General features: G+C 54.2%; 1 protein-coding gene across 1 annotated transcript; it reads left to right on the forward strand.

The window, feature by feature from the left end:
* Nucleotides 1-1451: 1451 nt before the first annotated feature.
* Nucleotides 1452-3587, forward strand: LOC124657932 (9-cis-epoxycarotenoid dioxygenase NCED5, chloroplastic-like). Its single transcript, XM_047196401.1, has one exon. It carries the CDS (start codon nucleotides 1535-1537, stop codon nucleotides 3374-3376), a length of 1842 nt encoding a protein of 613 aa, XP_047052357.1. The 5' UTR covers nucleotides 1452-1534; the 3' UTR covers nucleotides 3377-3587.
* Nucleotides 3588-15306: the final 11719 nt, after the last annotated feature.

Raw genomic sequence — 15306 nt, forward strand, 5'->3', positions numbered from 1 at the left:
GGTCTAATGCTGTAGCTAGTGCATTAAACACCTCTTTCCTATAATGAACTTGTTGAGTACGCTCGTACTCATCACACTCTTAAATCCCCTGCTTAGATATGGAGGCAATCAAAGGAGGATCTACAGTGCAACTCGAAGGCCGTGAAGGCAACAACTACTGCAAGGGACATGACCCTGTCAGAAGAGTCAGATACCACATCCAACAAGGAGAAAACCTAGACTAGCAGTAGAAAGGAACTAGCTTCCTAAACCTAGATCCTATTTAGCTAGAATCTAGTCATAGCCTCTATAGCTAGTCAAATACTCTATAAATAGAGTCCCTGATAAGATTAGACCACGAATCGTTCTTCTGGAGTTTATTTGCAGTTTTACCTCATTGTAAAGTAGGAGGATGTGTGGATCTTTTGTAAAGAGTCAGTGTTGTAATTCTATAGACATGCCTTGGACCCGCATATGTTTCTGTTGTACCACTCTGAGTGATATAATACTAGTGGAACGGTGTTTCATTGGTGTTATATCAGACTTGCATACTACACCATGCAGTGGTATGCCGTGTCACCACAGTTGGTATCAGAGCTAATGCTTTGACCCTAGGATTAAAACCCTTTAAAGGAGACCTATAGGTTTGGTAGTGTCTATAGGAAGTTGTCTTAGCTAAACCAAATCTTCTTATGACTTGAGATGGATATTCACTTGAGAATAATCCTGACACACTTTAGTCAACCCTTCTTACCTATCTTTCCTAAGTAAAGTTACTAACCCCAAACATGTATCACCCATTAAGTACAATGAGAAGCCGGAGCGTCCCATGTGGGACGGGGACGGGCTCAGGGCACCGGACACCGTATAGGGCTGCGCCGGACAAAAATGGGCTTTGGGGGACGCGGCTGGAGTTTTTGGTCCGGCGCGCCCCAAATTGCTTTGGGGACGCGGCTGGAGATGCTCTTATGACTTTTTTATGTTTTTTATTAATGTAAATTATGGCTTCATGAATGGAAAAAAAAATTATGCGTCGTGCCGCTGGAGCACCTCCGACGCAAACGGAAGCCCGAACGATTTCAACCATTCGGACCGACGGAGACGGACATGACGCGGCCAGTTTGGACGTCCGAAATGCGTAGCGCCGCTGGAGATGCCCTAAAATCCCCATAGTACCCATAGTAGGCAAACAAAAAGGAGGAGCAGAGAGAAAAAAAAGACAACAAGAAAACAGTGGAGACAGAGAGAGGAAAAGTGGTCACACTGGAGTGAGTGAGCGAGTCTCCTGGCTCTCGTGCTCGCTGAGCTGCGGAATGCAGGAATGCAACACGTGGTGTCCTGACACTCCGACGACTCATCTCCGCTCCGCACTTGTTCTTCCTCCCCTGTCCCTTCTTCCCCCCGCCCAAACTCTATAAATATACCTGCTCCTTTGTCATTTCCTCCCATCACCCACCACTCCCCCTCCGCCTCTTCTCACCCAAGCATTCGCATCCCCAAGTGCCATCCAATCATCCGCACCAAGAATCCATCAAGTTTCATTCTTGGATCGGCGATGCAGACTCTGTCAGCACAATCTTGCTCTGCTTCTTCGTCTTCTTTCACACAACACCACCATGGACGCCGACGCCTGCCCAATTCGGTGCGCTTGTCGCCCCGAGCTGCGGCGGCCACCAACTCCGCGCTGATCAGCTCGCCGTCCAGCGCAGCCCGCAGCCCGGCATACATCCCTTCACCGGCGCCGACCAGGAAGGTGCCCGGCTACGAGTCCACCTCGCCGCCGGCACCCATTGCCACGCCGGCGAGGAATGGCGGCCAGGAGCAGAGCGCCAAGAGCCTCAACTTCTTCCAGCGCGCGGCGGGCGCGGCCCTGGACGCGTTCGAGTCCGGGTTCATCCACAATGTCCTGGAGCGGCCGCACGCGCTGCCCCGCACCGCCGACCCCGCGGTCCAGATCGCCGGCAACTTCGCCCCGGTCGGCGAGCAGGCCCCGGTCCGGTCCCTCCCGGTCACCGGCCGCATCCCGCCCTTCATCAACGGCGTCTACGCGCGCAACGGCGCCAACCCCTGCTTCGAGCCCACGGCCGGGCACCACCTGTTCGACGGCGACGGCATGGTGCACGCCATCAGCATCCGCAACGGCGCCGCCGAGTCCTACGCCTGCCGCTTCACCCAGACCTCCCGCCTCTCCCAGGAGCGCGCCGCGGAGCGGCCCCTCTTCCCCAAGACCATCGGCGAGCTGCACGGCCACTCCGGCATCGCGAGGCTCGCCCTGTTCTACGCGCGGGGGCTCTGCGGCCTCCTCGACCCGTCCCAGGGCGCGGGGGTCGCCAACGCCGGCCTCGTCTACTTCAACGGCCGCCTGCTCGCCATGTCCGAGGACGACCTGCCCTACCAGGTCCGCGTCACCGCCGCCGGCGACCTCGAGACCGTCGGCCGCTACGACTTCGACGGCCAGCTCGGCTGCGCCATGATCGCGCACCCCAAGCTCGACCCGGCCACCGGCGAGCTCTTCGCGCTCAGCTACGACGTCATCAACAAGCCCTACCTCAAGTACTTCTACTTCCACGCCGACGGCACCAAGTCCGCCGACGTCGAGATCCAGCTCGACCAGCCCACCATGATCCACGACTTCGCCATCACCCAGAACTTCGTCGTCGTGCCCGACCACCAGGTCGTCTTCAAGCTGGCCGAGATGTTCCGCGGGGGGTCGCCCGTGGTGCTCGACAAGGAGAAGACGTCCCGGTTCGGCGTGCTGCCCAAGTACGCGAGGGACTCGTCGGAGATGGTGTGGGTGGACGTGCCCGACTGCTTCTGCTTCCACCTCTGGAACTCGTGGGAGGAGGGCGACGAGGTGGTGGTCATCGGCTCCTGCATGACCCCCGCCGACTCCATCTTCAACGACTCGGGCGAGGACCGACTCGAGAGCGTGCTCACCGAGATCCGCCTCAACACGCGCACCGGCGAGTCCACGCGCCGCGCCATCCTCTCCCCGGACGCCCAGGTGAACCTGGAGGTGGGCATGGTGAACCGCAACATGCTGGGCCGGAAGACCAGGTACGCGTACCTGGCCGTGGCCGAGCCGTGGCCCAAGGTGTCCGGGTTCGCCAAGGTGGACCTGGCCACCGGCGAGCTCACCCGGTTCGACTACGGCGAGGGCCGCTTCGGCGGCGAGCCGTGCTTCGTGCCCATGGACGGCGAGCACGCGCGCCCCGGCGCCGAGGACGACGGCTACGTGCTCTCCTTCGTGCGCGACGAGGCCGCGGGGACGTCCGAGCTCCTCGTCGTCAACGCCGCCGACATGCGGCTCGAGGCCACCGTGCAGCTGCCGTCCCGCGTACCCTACGGCTTCCACGGCACCTTCATCGGCGCCGCCGACATCGACGCCCAGCACTAACCGAACATTAATTCCCTTGGTTCTTTCGTTGATCGCATGCACAACCGCCATTTCTCCGTGCTTCTCGGGGGCAGAGAAGCAGAGGAGGACGAGGAGACAGACGGAAAAAATCACAACTTTGTTGGAGGGAAAAGCTTTACCAGAGGGAGCCCACAGAGGAGGTCCCCGGAAGCGGTTGCCCTGCCCCCATGGCCGGTCCGATACAGTTAGCGGCGGTTGCTCTTCATCTCTTGGTTTTTTGGTCTCCATTTTTTCACCTTTTTACCTCTAGTAATAGGTAAATTAGTCAAGTAGTAGTAGGCTACTAGGAGCATGTAGAGAGAGAGAGCTTGAAGCTCTGGCACTGTTGACTGTACAGTGTGCTGAGAGCTCAGCTGGTTTCTGTTTTTTTCTTTTTACTAGAGAGAGTGAGAGAGGAATTGAACCACCCAGTTGCTCCTGCAACTGAGGTGTTGTTGGGACACAATTCCATTTCTCCACTCTGTATATTAGTAAAACATATATATACTCTTCATGATCACTCTCATACTTCTAGCACTAGTAATAAATCTTGATCATGTTCTTGCCCCCATTCAGACATACTATGTGTTGCTCTGCTCTGTTTTTCTCTATCTGGATTGTTGTGTGTTCTCACCAAAGGCCCCTCTGTTTTTATTTTATTTTACTTTGTTGGCTGGATGAATTGATGTGTTCATCAAATCAAATGTGGGTGCTGAAACAGTGTCTGTCTGCTTGTGGAATTTCTGTTGGTTTGCTGTTCATGCGGCTGCATTATTCGCACAGCAATGTTGGTGGCACATCAAGACGCCTTTTCCTGCTTTCCCGCTCACATAATCTGTGGGGTAGCTCTCTTTTCGTTCAAATGTGGGGCTGCTCATTAATCTGTTTGCTGTTGCCCCCTCCTGCCCTCAAATTTCGGGGAAATCGATTAAGATGCCTGCCTTCAGTTTGAGGTGAATTTCTGATTCATATGCCTGCCTTCAGTTTGAGGTTTCATGCAGATACCTACCTTCAATTTAAGTTGAATTGGCGATTTAGGTGGCTTCCTTTAATTTGAGGTGATTCAGATGCTTGCCTTCAATCTGTGATGAATATATTCAGGTTCAAAGTGGGGCGAATTTAGTTGTGTAAAATTCGACCATGTTTATATTCGTTGAATAAAATGCTGCTGCTGTGAAGCAATTTGCAGATTTGGTCTAGTGACAAGATGCAATTCTTAGGTTTTAGATAGAAGGCACTACGTGCCGAACTTTAAATTAATAAAGCCCACAGGTTCGGTAACAACAGGTTATTAAATGCTGCGGCATACAGCTTCGCCAAGTAAAACAGGCTGCGGCATACAGCTTAGCCAACACGGAAACTAAACAGCCGAACGCGGAGACCTTCTCCCTGGAGGTGTTCCTGATGATGCCGCGTCAGTCCTTCTTGACGGCGCACTTGGTGCGTGGGCGGCGTGAAGAAGCCTGAGCTTGGTGGCCACCGTCCTGAGCCCCGATCTGTCCAGAGGTTTGGCGAGCAGCGTCCAGAGCTGCAGGAAGATCATAGATTTGAAAATAATGTTAGCTGGATGTTTCATCAGCTTGGATTCAATGGTTAGCTTATTTCTAAAGTGCCATAAGGCCCAAGATTGGGCCAAGAACAACAGCCAAACCAAGCGTCTAAAGCTACCCGAGAGACTAGACACAATGGCATAGAGCTGTTGAAAGTTTGCTGGACACCAACTACACCCGAGTAGTTGGCGAAAGGCACTCCAGGCAAACTTGGCAGGGGAGCAGGCAAAGAATATGTGGGTGGCGTCTTCCTCCATGCCGCACAGAGAGCAACGGCCATTCCCTGGCCCATGCCTCGCCGCAATATTGAGGCTAGAGGGGAGTCTGTCCAGGATAAGCTGCCAGGAGAAGATCCTAACTTTGAGAGGGATTTGGGCCGCCCAGACATCCTTGAAGAGAGCTTCCTGTACATCGAGTTAACCGAGAACTTTCCAGATTGTTCCAACTTCCAACTGATCCTATCCTGCCCCTCGGATAGAACAGCATTCTCAATAATCTCACGGAGGCTGTGCCATTCCTGCAGGGCTTCCACATCCAAGGCCCTGCGGAACCCACACAGTTGAGGCTGTATCCGATTTCATCTCCATCACGATCTCCTCCAACTCTTTCTCTGTAAAGGTGCGCATCAACAAGTTGTTTTCTTCGGCGGAGACCCTCTGCTGGTCGCTCCATGAGTTGGGGTGCAGCCCACACACCCTCTGTGCCTCCGAGCCGAGAAGTTCTCGGTAGAAATCATAAATGTGTTTTTGTATGAGGTGCTTGTCAGAGATTCGCCCTTGAGGCGTGATCAGGGAATAGATGTAGCATTTCCGACGGCGCCCATTCGCCACTGCGTGAAAGTAAGCCGTGTTGGCATCCCCTTGGAGGGACCATCTGACCCTGCCTCTTTGCCGCCAATATTCTTCCTCCGAACGAAAAACTGCTAACAACTGCTCTTCCAAGTGGTAGCGGAAGGCCCATTCCTCTTCCGAGATGCCCACCGCATCTGCTTTTTCATCCAGAGTCTTGATCCTATCGACGAGCCGCTGTTTGTTGTCTCTGTTCTCCCTCCCTTTGTTTGCGTTCCACCCCTTGAATTTTTTTCTGAGCCCCGTGCTCATAAACTTCCACCAATCGACAATGTCTCTCCCTTGCACCCTAGACAGGAGGTGGTCCCAGCAGTCTTGTAACAGCTCTTGGAAGCCCTCAACTTCCAGCCAGCCGGATTCGAAGAAAAATCTGTTGCTCTTTGGCGGCACCCCGTCGCCCGAGTCAAAGATGAGAGGAGTGTGATCAGAGCCAAGACTCGTTTCTGCACTCAGCGTGCAGAGGGGAAAAAGAGGTTCCAGCATCGGCGAGAAGAACACCCTGTCCAAGACACATCTAACCGGATTCAGTTGTTTGTTCGTCCAGGTATACCGCGCCCCTGTGCGCGGTATTTCTCGCAGCCCCCAGTCCGCGATATGATTGTTGAAAAGTTCAAGTCTTGGCCAGTTGATCCTGTCATTGTTCTTGTCCTGCTCCGTTCTGAGGAGATTGAAGTCCCCACCCATGATAATGGGCAAAGGGGTGTTCAGTACTTTGATCGAAAGCTCCTGGAGGAAAGAAGCCGAGAGCGCATGGTCAGCCGGGCCATATACTCCAAAAACCCTAAGCGAGAGCCTAGCAGGTCTAAGGATGACGTCGACGGAAACGAAGTGACGACCAGTGTCAATCGCCCCGATCTCAAACAAGCTTTCCCTAAAGCCCATAAGCATACCGCCTGATCGCCCTGAGGCAGGCAACCAGCACCAGACAAAAGTCTCTCCCACTTCGAGGCTTCTGAGCTCCTGATCCGTAAAGTCCTGTTTAATAGTTTCTTGAAGACAAACGATGTCAATCCTGTGTTTGCGGAGGTAGTCTTTGAGCATGGTCCGGCGCCCCCTAACGCCGAAGCCACGGATGTTCCAGAACATGGCTCTCATTGTATAACCACCTTTCGACCCCGTGCTTGGCGGGTTAGGACACGTTTCCCCAGGGAAGGTTGCTTCTTGTGAATTTACAGTGCTTTTATGTCAGCCGTTCCATCTTTACTTGATTGCTGCATTTCTTTTAGCAGCCTCCTCTGTAAAATTCGGCCATGGTTTAGTTGAATAAAATTCGGCCATGGTTTTTCCCATTGATTAGTCTGAGCAATGCTGCAGCAGCCAAGCAATTTCTTTTACCAGCTTTCCTGGCTGTTGTTTCCTGCCTGCAGGGTTGGGCACCGAAGCAGCCGGCCAGGAGGAAGACGCTCTCCAGCTTCCTCCTCTTCCTCCTCCTCCTAGTTGCAACCAAATGGTGAAGCAGCCTAAGAACTTGACTTGCTCCTGATCTCAGTCGACATAAGCAATGACGCCGTTGAATCACATCCTTCTTCAGCTCTTCTTCTGTCCGACGGCAGGACGAAAGGGTGGCAACAATTCTGCAGTCGGAACGTTTCCGCTTTGATCGTCTGAGAGCATCTCCAGCCGCGTCCTCCAAAGCATCCCCAAAGCAATTTGGGGCGCGCAGGACCAAAAAACCGTTCCAGCCGCGTCCCCCAAACCCGAATTTTGTCCGGCGCGCCCCAATACGTGTCCGGCGCCCCGAGCCCGTCCCCGTCCCACAGGGGACGCTCCGGGCACGCCGGACACAACGAAAAGCGAGGCGAACCGACGCGGGCCTGACGCGTCAGCGGCTCGGAAGCCTAAAACCCCGCCGCCTACCTTTGGTCAAGCGACGTTAATGGCGTCCCTGTTTTCCCAGGCGACGCAGGGACGCGTCTCGTCGTGCATGGCCGCGTGGCTGTCCGCGCCGGCGTTATTGCGTGCAACCACCCGCTGCCACCGCTGTTTAAAGACGCCCTGCAGTTCTCACCGCTCACAAACCTTCTCGTCGCCGCCGCCTCCCCCTCCCAGATCTTCTCCTCGCCGCTCCAAAAGTGTCGAGCTCGTCCTTCCGCAAGATCGCCGCGGCAGCCTCACCGTGCCGGAGGCGTGGGCGCTGTACCACGCCCGGTATCCAGTCCCGCCGGACATGCGGCTGCCAAGCAGCGGCGGCTGGAAGATGGCCGTGAACGGCATTGGCGTCCCGCCGCCGCCGAAGCCGCGCGCGGATCAATGGAGGGACGCCATCAAGGCCCGTCGGGCTCAACTCACCGCCGAGGAGCGGTTGGATCCGACGTGGGCGGCCAACAACAACGACGCCTGGTGGACGACGTACTTCAAGGCGAAGTACGACGTCGAGATCTATGGCACCGAAGGGCTCGTCGGCGGCCCCAACAGCTGGAACAAGGACGGCCGCGTCCTGTTCTGGGGCGTTCCGGGGCGCACCCTCGAGAACGTCATCCGCGACATCCGCAACGGCGCTCCAAGGTTGGAGATGCCGTCGTCACCGTCGCCGTCTCCTCAATGGCAGCCGAGGAGGACGACGTACTCGTCCTCCTCGCACTCTTCTTCCTTAGGACCGGCGCGATCGACGCCGTCCTCGTCGTACCGGTCGGCGCCCTACACCGTCCCCAAACGGGAGGTGAAGGAGGAGCCGGCGACGCCCGTCAACACGAGGCGTGGCGGCAGCGGCAGCAAGGGAGGCGCGGCGGTGCCCTCCTCATCCCGAAGCCGGAGGTGAAGGAGGAGCCGGAGGAACCGTCGTAGGCGGCGCTGCTGGCGGAGTACGAGCGGCAGCAGCGGCTCATCGCCAACAGCGACGACCCCGAGGACTGCCCAGGTCTGCGGGCGGCGTTCTTGGCGTCCATGAACGACAAGGACGCCTGGAGGGGCTACCTCGACGCGGCGATCGCCATGTCCATCCGCGACTCCGGCAAGCCGCTGGTGGACCTCACCGACGACGGCGAGGCAGGACCAAGCGGCTTGGTGAAGGACGAGCCCGTCGACGAGCGCGTCAAGCAGGAGGTCGTCACCGACGACATGTACAACTTCCAGCAGTACTACGACGCCTCCGGCCGGCGCAAGTGGTTCTAGATTAGGTTTAGTTTAAATTTAGTCAAATTTCGTTCGAATCTATGTAAGTTTGGACGAATCTAATCGAATCTCGTTAAGTTTTAAATTTCCGAAATTTTGTTTGGGGGACGCGACTGGGGAGCGACGTCTCCCAAACGCGGCACCAACAAAACACGTCCCCCAAACGCTCAATCCGGCGCGGTTTGGGGGACGCTTTGGGGGACGCGGCTGAAGATGCTCTGAAATGTCTAATGTCTGAAAAGTCTTATAACCGGCCATCTAGGTAGGAACTTCGACAACAGAAGAGACATAGAAGGCAGAGGAATGCAGCGTAGAGGAGGATTGTTTCCTCCCACGACTCGATCAATTTGAAAGGTCAAAGTTCGCCTTGAAATACGCGTGCGCCTTATTCCTTGGAACGGAGGTAGTAATAACGTAGCGAGATGGTAATGCAGCAGTGAAGAAGCTTCGGAGAGGGTTCTGGAAGGCTGCGTCGTCAGGTACTCAGGTACGTATCTTCCATCCGAAAGGATGTACCGAATGGGCACTCGCAGCAGCAGCAGCCTGCAGATACAGACAGGTAACTGAAAACTTTTCCAACCCCTGGGCCAGTTGGAACACCCTGAGCCTGAGCCCGACATGCATGTTCGGCGCGACAACCTGATCCTACTCCGAGCTTCGATCCATCTACACGGCCTAATTCCTTCCTCGTTAGCGACATGTGTGCGGGTTTATGCATGTGTGGCGGAAGATGGGTAGCCGTGGCACCTGCGTCTGCGTTACAAGTCGGCCGTTCCGCATAAGGAACTGTCGATTCCGATCATCCATGGCGTGAACAATGTGGGTCTTAGGGCATCTCCAACGCTCCGACCCAAACAGACGCATTGAACCGTCCGTTTTTTGCTGTTTGGGTCGGCCTCTCGAGAGGCGGATAGACGAGGACATCCGCGATTTTTTTCGTTGCCCAACGCGCAGAGACCCATATACTATTCCTCTTCTCCGCATGTAGTACTAGTTGAACCAGAGCACATATCGCCAGAGCACACATCGCTCGCCCCTGCCCCTGGTACCTGGCCGGCACGGCGGGCCCGAGCGGCTTCGGCTCGCGCACCACCGCCGAGGAGGCCACGGACGGCGCCGGCGACCTGAGCCACGTCGGGGATCTGGGCGGAGACGGCGCGGGTGCTGGCCAATCGCGGCGCCAGGCTGGTGCTCCCGGCAAGAAACCCAAGGCGGCCGAGGACGCCCGCGCGCGCCTCCTCGCCGAGCTCGGCCCCGCCACGGACGCCGGCCGCGTCGTGGTGCTGCCGCTCGACCTCTCCTCCCTCGGCTCCGCCCGTAGCGCGTCCCCGCCTGTGCCCGCCCGTGGTCAGGCCCACCTCCGCCCGTGGCGCGCCCCCGCCTGTGCAAGCTCTGCCGGCGCGAGCGCCTCGCGCACGCGATGCACGGCGAGCTCGGCCGAGACGAGCGCCTCGCGCGGGTGCACATCGCCGCGCGCACGACGACCGAGGGCGGCGGCTTCTCGGCGAGCGGCATGGTGGCCGGCATGCGCGACGCGGCGAGTCGTGGCGCGGGCGCGGGCACGAGCACGCCCGTGGCCGACGCGCGCCGCCCCGCCTGTGTCCGCCCGTGCCGCCCCGCCTGTGCAAGCTCTATGGCCGATGCGGCCGGCGCCGCGCCGCCCCGCCCCGCCTGTGCCCGTCCCCGTCCGTGGCCGACGCGGCCGACCGGATGGAGGCGCGGCCCTGTGCCTCGCCGCGTGCACGGCCCCGTCCGCCGCCGCGGCCCCCGTTCGACGCCGCCGGCGTCGCTGCAAGCTCGTAGCGGGCGCTGCCCCGTTCGACATCGCCGGCGCGGCTCCAAGCTCGCTGGGGGCACGGAGCTTGTTTCGCCTCCGGCGACTTCCGGCGGGTGTGAAAAAAAGGGAGACGGCGGCGACCGGTGCCTCCATGAGTAGGCGACGGCGGCAGTCCACGAGGCGAGCCAAACTCCGACGGCTCCACCAACGATTTTCATGGAGAAAGGAGGACAGAGGAGAGAGAATGCTGCGGGGTCTACTGGCTTGCTTTTGTCTCCCTGTCAAATGGGCCAGAACGCTTGTCCGGCCGGACAGAACGACCACAGATGGACGCGCGCTCGCGTCCGCCTCGACCCAAAGCGCTCCCAGATTTGCGTCAGTTTTGGGTCAAACCGGACGCTGAGAGTATCCGCTTTTAAGATGGGTTGTCCCGCTGGGTGCAGTTTTGACCCATCCGGACCAATTCGGAGTCCGTTTTTGGGTTTGGGTACCCGCGTTGGAGATGCCCTTACGACATAGCTAGCTTCTGCGCTGGTGTAGTGCTGGTGACGGATCGATGAACGGATCCAAGAGGGTGGATCGACGCGTGTGCATTTCTCCCCGGCAGGATCCAGACAGGATGTGTTCGTCGCCAAAATATATCTCCCCGGCCGGCAGGCACGTTTCAGATTGCGCGAACGCGTGCGCATTTCTCATGTGCGAAACTGAAAACTGTTCGCTGGTAAATTTGGATGGATGGAGCATATACATCTACTAGGAGCCAAATCGAAATTTTATAATGTTATTTTGCAAACAATATTCACCTATATATAAAAGTATCTTACACTGTAGGATAGGATAGGGAAATGCTGCAAACAGAGGTGGTTAGGTTTATTGTGGTGGAACCAGTCCACATAGGTTTACGTCCTATGTTATACTATGATCCAAATTCATTCTAAAGGGAGGCTAACTTCTGACGAGCGGAGCCAGGCCCGTTACCGGCAGCCCCTGCGGTACGGATCGATGGTACCACCTATATATACCTCTTGTAAGACGCCGGTTAGGGTTGATCAGATTATAAGGTAACTCACGGTTTTTATAAACACTCCCCGGAATAGTCAAGTTTTGCTGGCTGGTGATAACCCACAAATATAGGGGATCGTAACAGTCTTCGAGGGAAGTAAAACTCAAATTTATTGATTCGACACAAGGGAAGACAAAGAATACTTATAAACCTTAACAACGGAGTTGTCAATTCAACTGCACCTGGAAAAGCACTAGTAACAGGATAGGATAGGAAATGCAGCAAACAAAGTCAAGCTTTGGTCCTTGTGGTGGAATCAACCTACCCAGGTTCAAGTCTTAGACTTGGCATGGGCGTTTGCATTTACCTGGATTTATTACAGGATTTAACCGGCGCTATGCTTTCAGTGGTAGGTGACGTGCACGTCAACAGCGATGCGCCAGTGGTGACTTCGTCAACCTCAAGATATGTCGGAAGTTCCTCGGAGGTGCTCATAGGGATAGGGTGTGCGTGTGTGCGTGTGTTCATAGGGGTGATTGTACGTAGCTGATGAACTCTATACACAACATGAAAAATATTACTAGAACCCGGTGAACCATTTTATATCCGTGATACCTAGCCGCCGTCCCCACGGCACAGCTTCCTCGGTATCCGATGGCCGAAGAAGGAGAAGGTGGAGGTCAAGAAGGATGCCACCCTCAAGGAGGAGTAACGGCGGCTCGACGTTGTATAGCACCCCGAGAAGAAGAGCCCATTGATGCCAACACGCGGCGAACGAGTCGTTCCTCCGTGCCAGCCCTGGCCGGTGGGGTTTAATTTAGTTTAGGTTCAATTTGAATTGAATTTCCTTCGTCTTTGTAGTATACAAATGAAATATGAATGAAAGTTTAAGTTTCTTCGAATTTTATGTAAAACCTTTAGGGAGCGTGATTGGGCTGAGGTGCCCCCTAAAGGCATCCATCCGATCCGGCGCCTCCCAAATAATTCTTTTTTGGAACAGAATATTTTTTTTTTGGATTTGTACTTTTCTTTGTAAAATCAGCTCACAATTGACATTTTGTTTTGTTGATGACTGAACCTGATTATTTCTTAAAGAACTAAGGCATAGACATAGCCTACTTTTCCAAAAGAAAAATCCAATTTCTTAACCCGAAGAATGGTTGTAGGTAATACTTTTGCGACCCAAATTAATTCTTTCTTTACTTTCTCTAGTTCAAAATACTTGTCGAAGACTGAGTTAAAATGTATGCTAAAATATGTTGAGCCATCTACAAGTACAATAGTACTATTCAAGGCTTCACACACGGCTGAAATAGTATGTCACATATAATAAATCTTATTGTCACTATACAAGGGTGGATGAGGCTCCTCTACAGCTAAACGTTCCGCGATGGGGCCATCTATCACAAATGGTTCTTTGATATAAATCGTATAGGAAATGTGAGGCTTTCGCACCCGCTTTATTTTCTCTCCCGTGTGTGTTTCTGACAATGGGAGACCATGAGTTTGAGCTAATTATCTACTTTTTCATAATAAATATAAGGCCATAAGGCCCAGTTTATATATAAAGCTCCAACGACACGCCGAAGCGATCATAGTACAACATACATGCGAGTCTGAGACCAAACACACACAGAGACCACGCCTAAAAAACTACAAGTCCGAGACCCTACACCACAAGGATCATACTGTACAAAGCCAGGGCGTCCCGCACCCGATACAAAGTGATATCTAGAGAATAAACCAGAACGGCATAGTAGGCTGGTGTAGATATGCCGCCGAGCTCAGCTCCTCATCCTCGCGTAGAGCCTCCTAACCTCACCCAGAGCCGAGTCTAGCAAGTCCCTACCCGTCGGTCTGACCAGTACCCTCCAGCTCTGCATATAGATGGACATTTTAAAGATGGCGTCAACTGGGCTATTGATGGCGGTACCTTCTATAGATAGCTTGTTCCTAATCTTCCAAAGCGACCAGACCAGCACTGTATCGCAAAGGTGAATCAAACTAGTCTACAAAATGGCCCATCCAGACCCTAAACTATGGCCACAAAGTCACCGACCCCTGTCGGATTCCATTCGCATTTCAGGAGTTCCCTAACTCCTTCCCACATGAACTTAGCCAAATGACATTTAAAGAAGATGTGGTCGCAATCCTCTCATTCTCCACAAAGGTGCAGCTCCCATCTGATGGACCCTTCCGTTTAGCCAGCTGCTCCCCTGTCGGGAGTCTTCCCCTGAGTAGTTGCCAAAGGAACACCTTAATCCTAGGTAGTACGTTCGTCCCCCAGACCTGTTTGAAGTGTGCAACTGCCGCCCCATGCGTCAGCTTGTGCTATATGGAGTTAGTCGAGAATTTTCCAGAAACCTCGAGCGCCCAGGAAACCTCATCCACTCCAGTAGCCATCGGGTGTAGGTCGAACACCCTGCACAAGTTATCCCATTCCACCGACTCCTCCAACCCAAACGGTCTTCGGAACCGAATCCGCCATCCCTCGGCTGATCGAACATCCACCACCGTTGCATACTGGTTGTCGCAGTGATACGTCTCAAACATATCTATAATTTTTGATGCTCCATTCTTGTTTTGTTACAATTCTTATATGTTTTATGTGCACTTTTCCACACTTTTTAGCATTTTTTGGGACTAACCTATTAACGCAGTGCCGCAGTGCCAGTTCCTGTTTTCTGCTGTTTTTGTGTTTCAGAAAAGTTGTACATGAAAGTTTCTCGGAATTGGACGAAACAAAATTCCAGAGTCTTATTTTTCCGGGACGAAGACGGAGCCAGAAGGACACGCGCAGGAGAGCTTCCACGTGGCAGTACATAGGGCAGGCGCGAACCCACCCTTGGCCGCGCCTGGCCCATGTACTGGCGCCTCGTCGGCTCGTTTGCTCTTCCCTTCCACCTATTTATTCCTCGTGTCGGGAAAAGCCCAGGGACCAGAGCCTCCATCCACGAAAAGTTCCGCCGCCGCCGTCAACCAAAATCCTAGTTCGGGAGGGTTCTGTCCATCCCGGCACCCTGCCGGAGAGGGAAATCACCGCCAGAGGCCTCTACATCGCCATGTCTTCATCCGAGGTGATGCGTGAGTAGTTCTCCACGTGACCATGGGTCCATAGCAGTATCTAGATGGCTGTCCTCTCCTTGTTGTGCTTCATGTATAGATGTTGTGAGCTGCCTAACATGATCAAGATCATCTATTTGTAATTGCTACATGTTGGTTTGATGTGGATCCGATTTATAGAGAGATTGCTTTGGTTGAGATTATGTAGTATGTTATTATGATCTTGCACGCTCTCCGTTTCTAGTAGATGCTCTGGCCACGTAGATGCTAGCGACTCCAAGAGGGAGTATTTATGCTCGATAGTGGGTTCATGCCTCTATTTAACCATGAGAAGTGACCTTGTTCTCTACGGTTGTAGATGTGTTGTTGCTACTAGGAAGAAAACAGAGGTGTTCTATTCAAGGGTAGTTTCATCGTTTACTTTACACAAATTGCTTAAAGTGATAGTCCGTTGCTTGGAACTTAATACTGGAGGGTGTCGCGGATGCAATCCTGAAGGTGGATTATTAGTCATAGATGCAGTTGGATTACAGTCTATGTATATTGTTGTAATGCCCGCATACTTTCATAGCATGTAT

The sequence above is a fragment of the Lolium rigidum genome, chromosome 5, assembly GCF_022539505.1.
Source record: "Lolium rigidum isolate FL_2022 chromosome 5, APGP_CSIRO_Lrig_0.1, whole genome shotgun sequence".
Classification (NCBI taxonomy): domain Eukaryota; kingdom Viridiplantae; phylum Streptophyta; class Magnoliopsida; order Poales; family Poaceae; genus Lolium; species Lolium rigidum.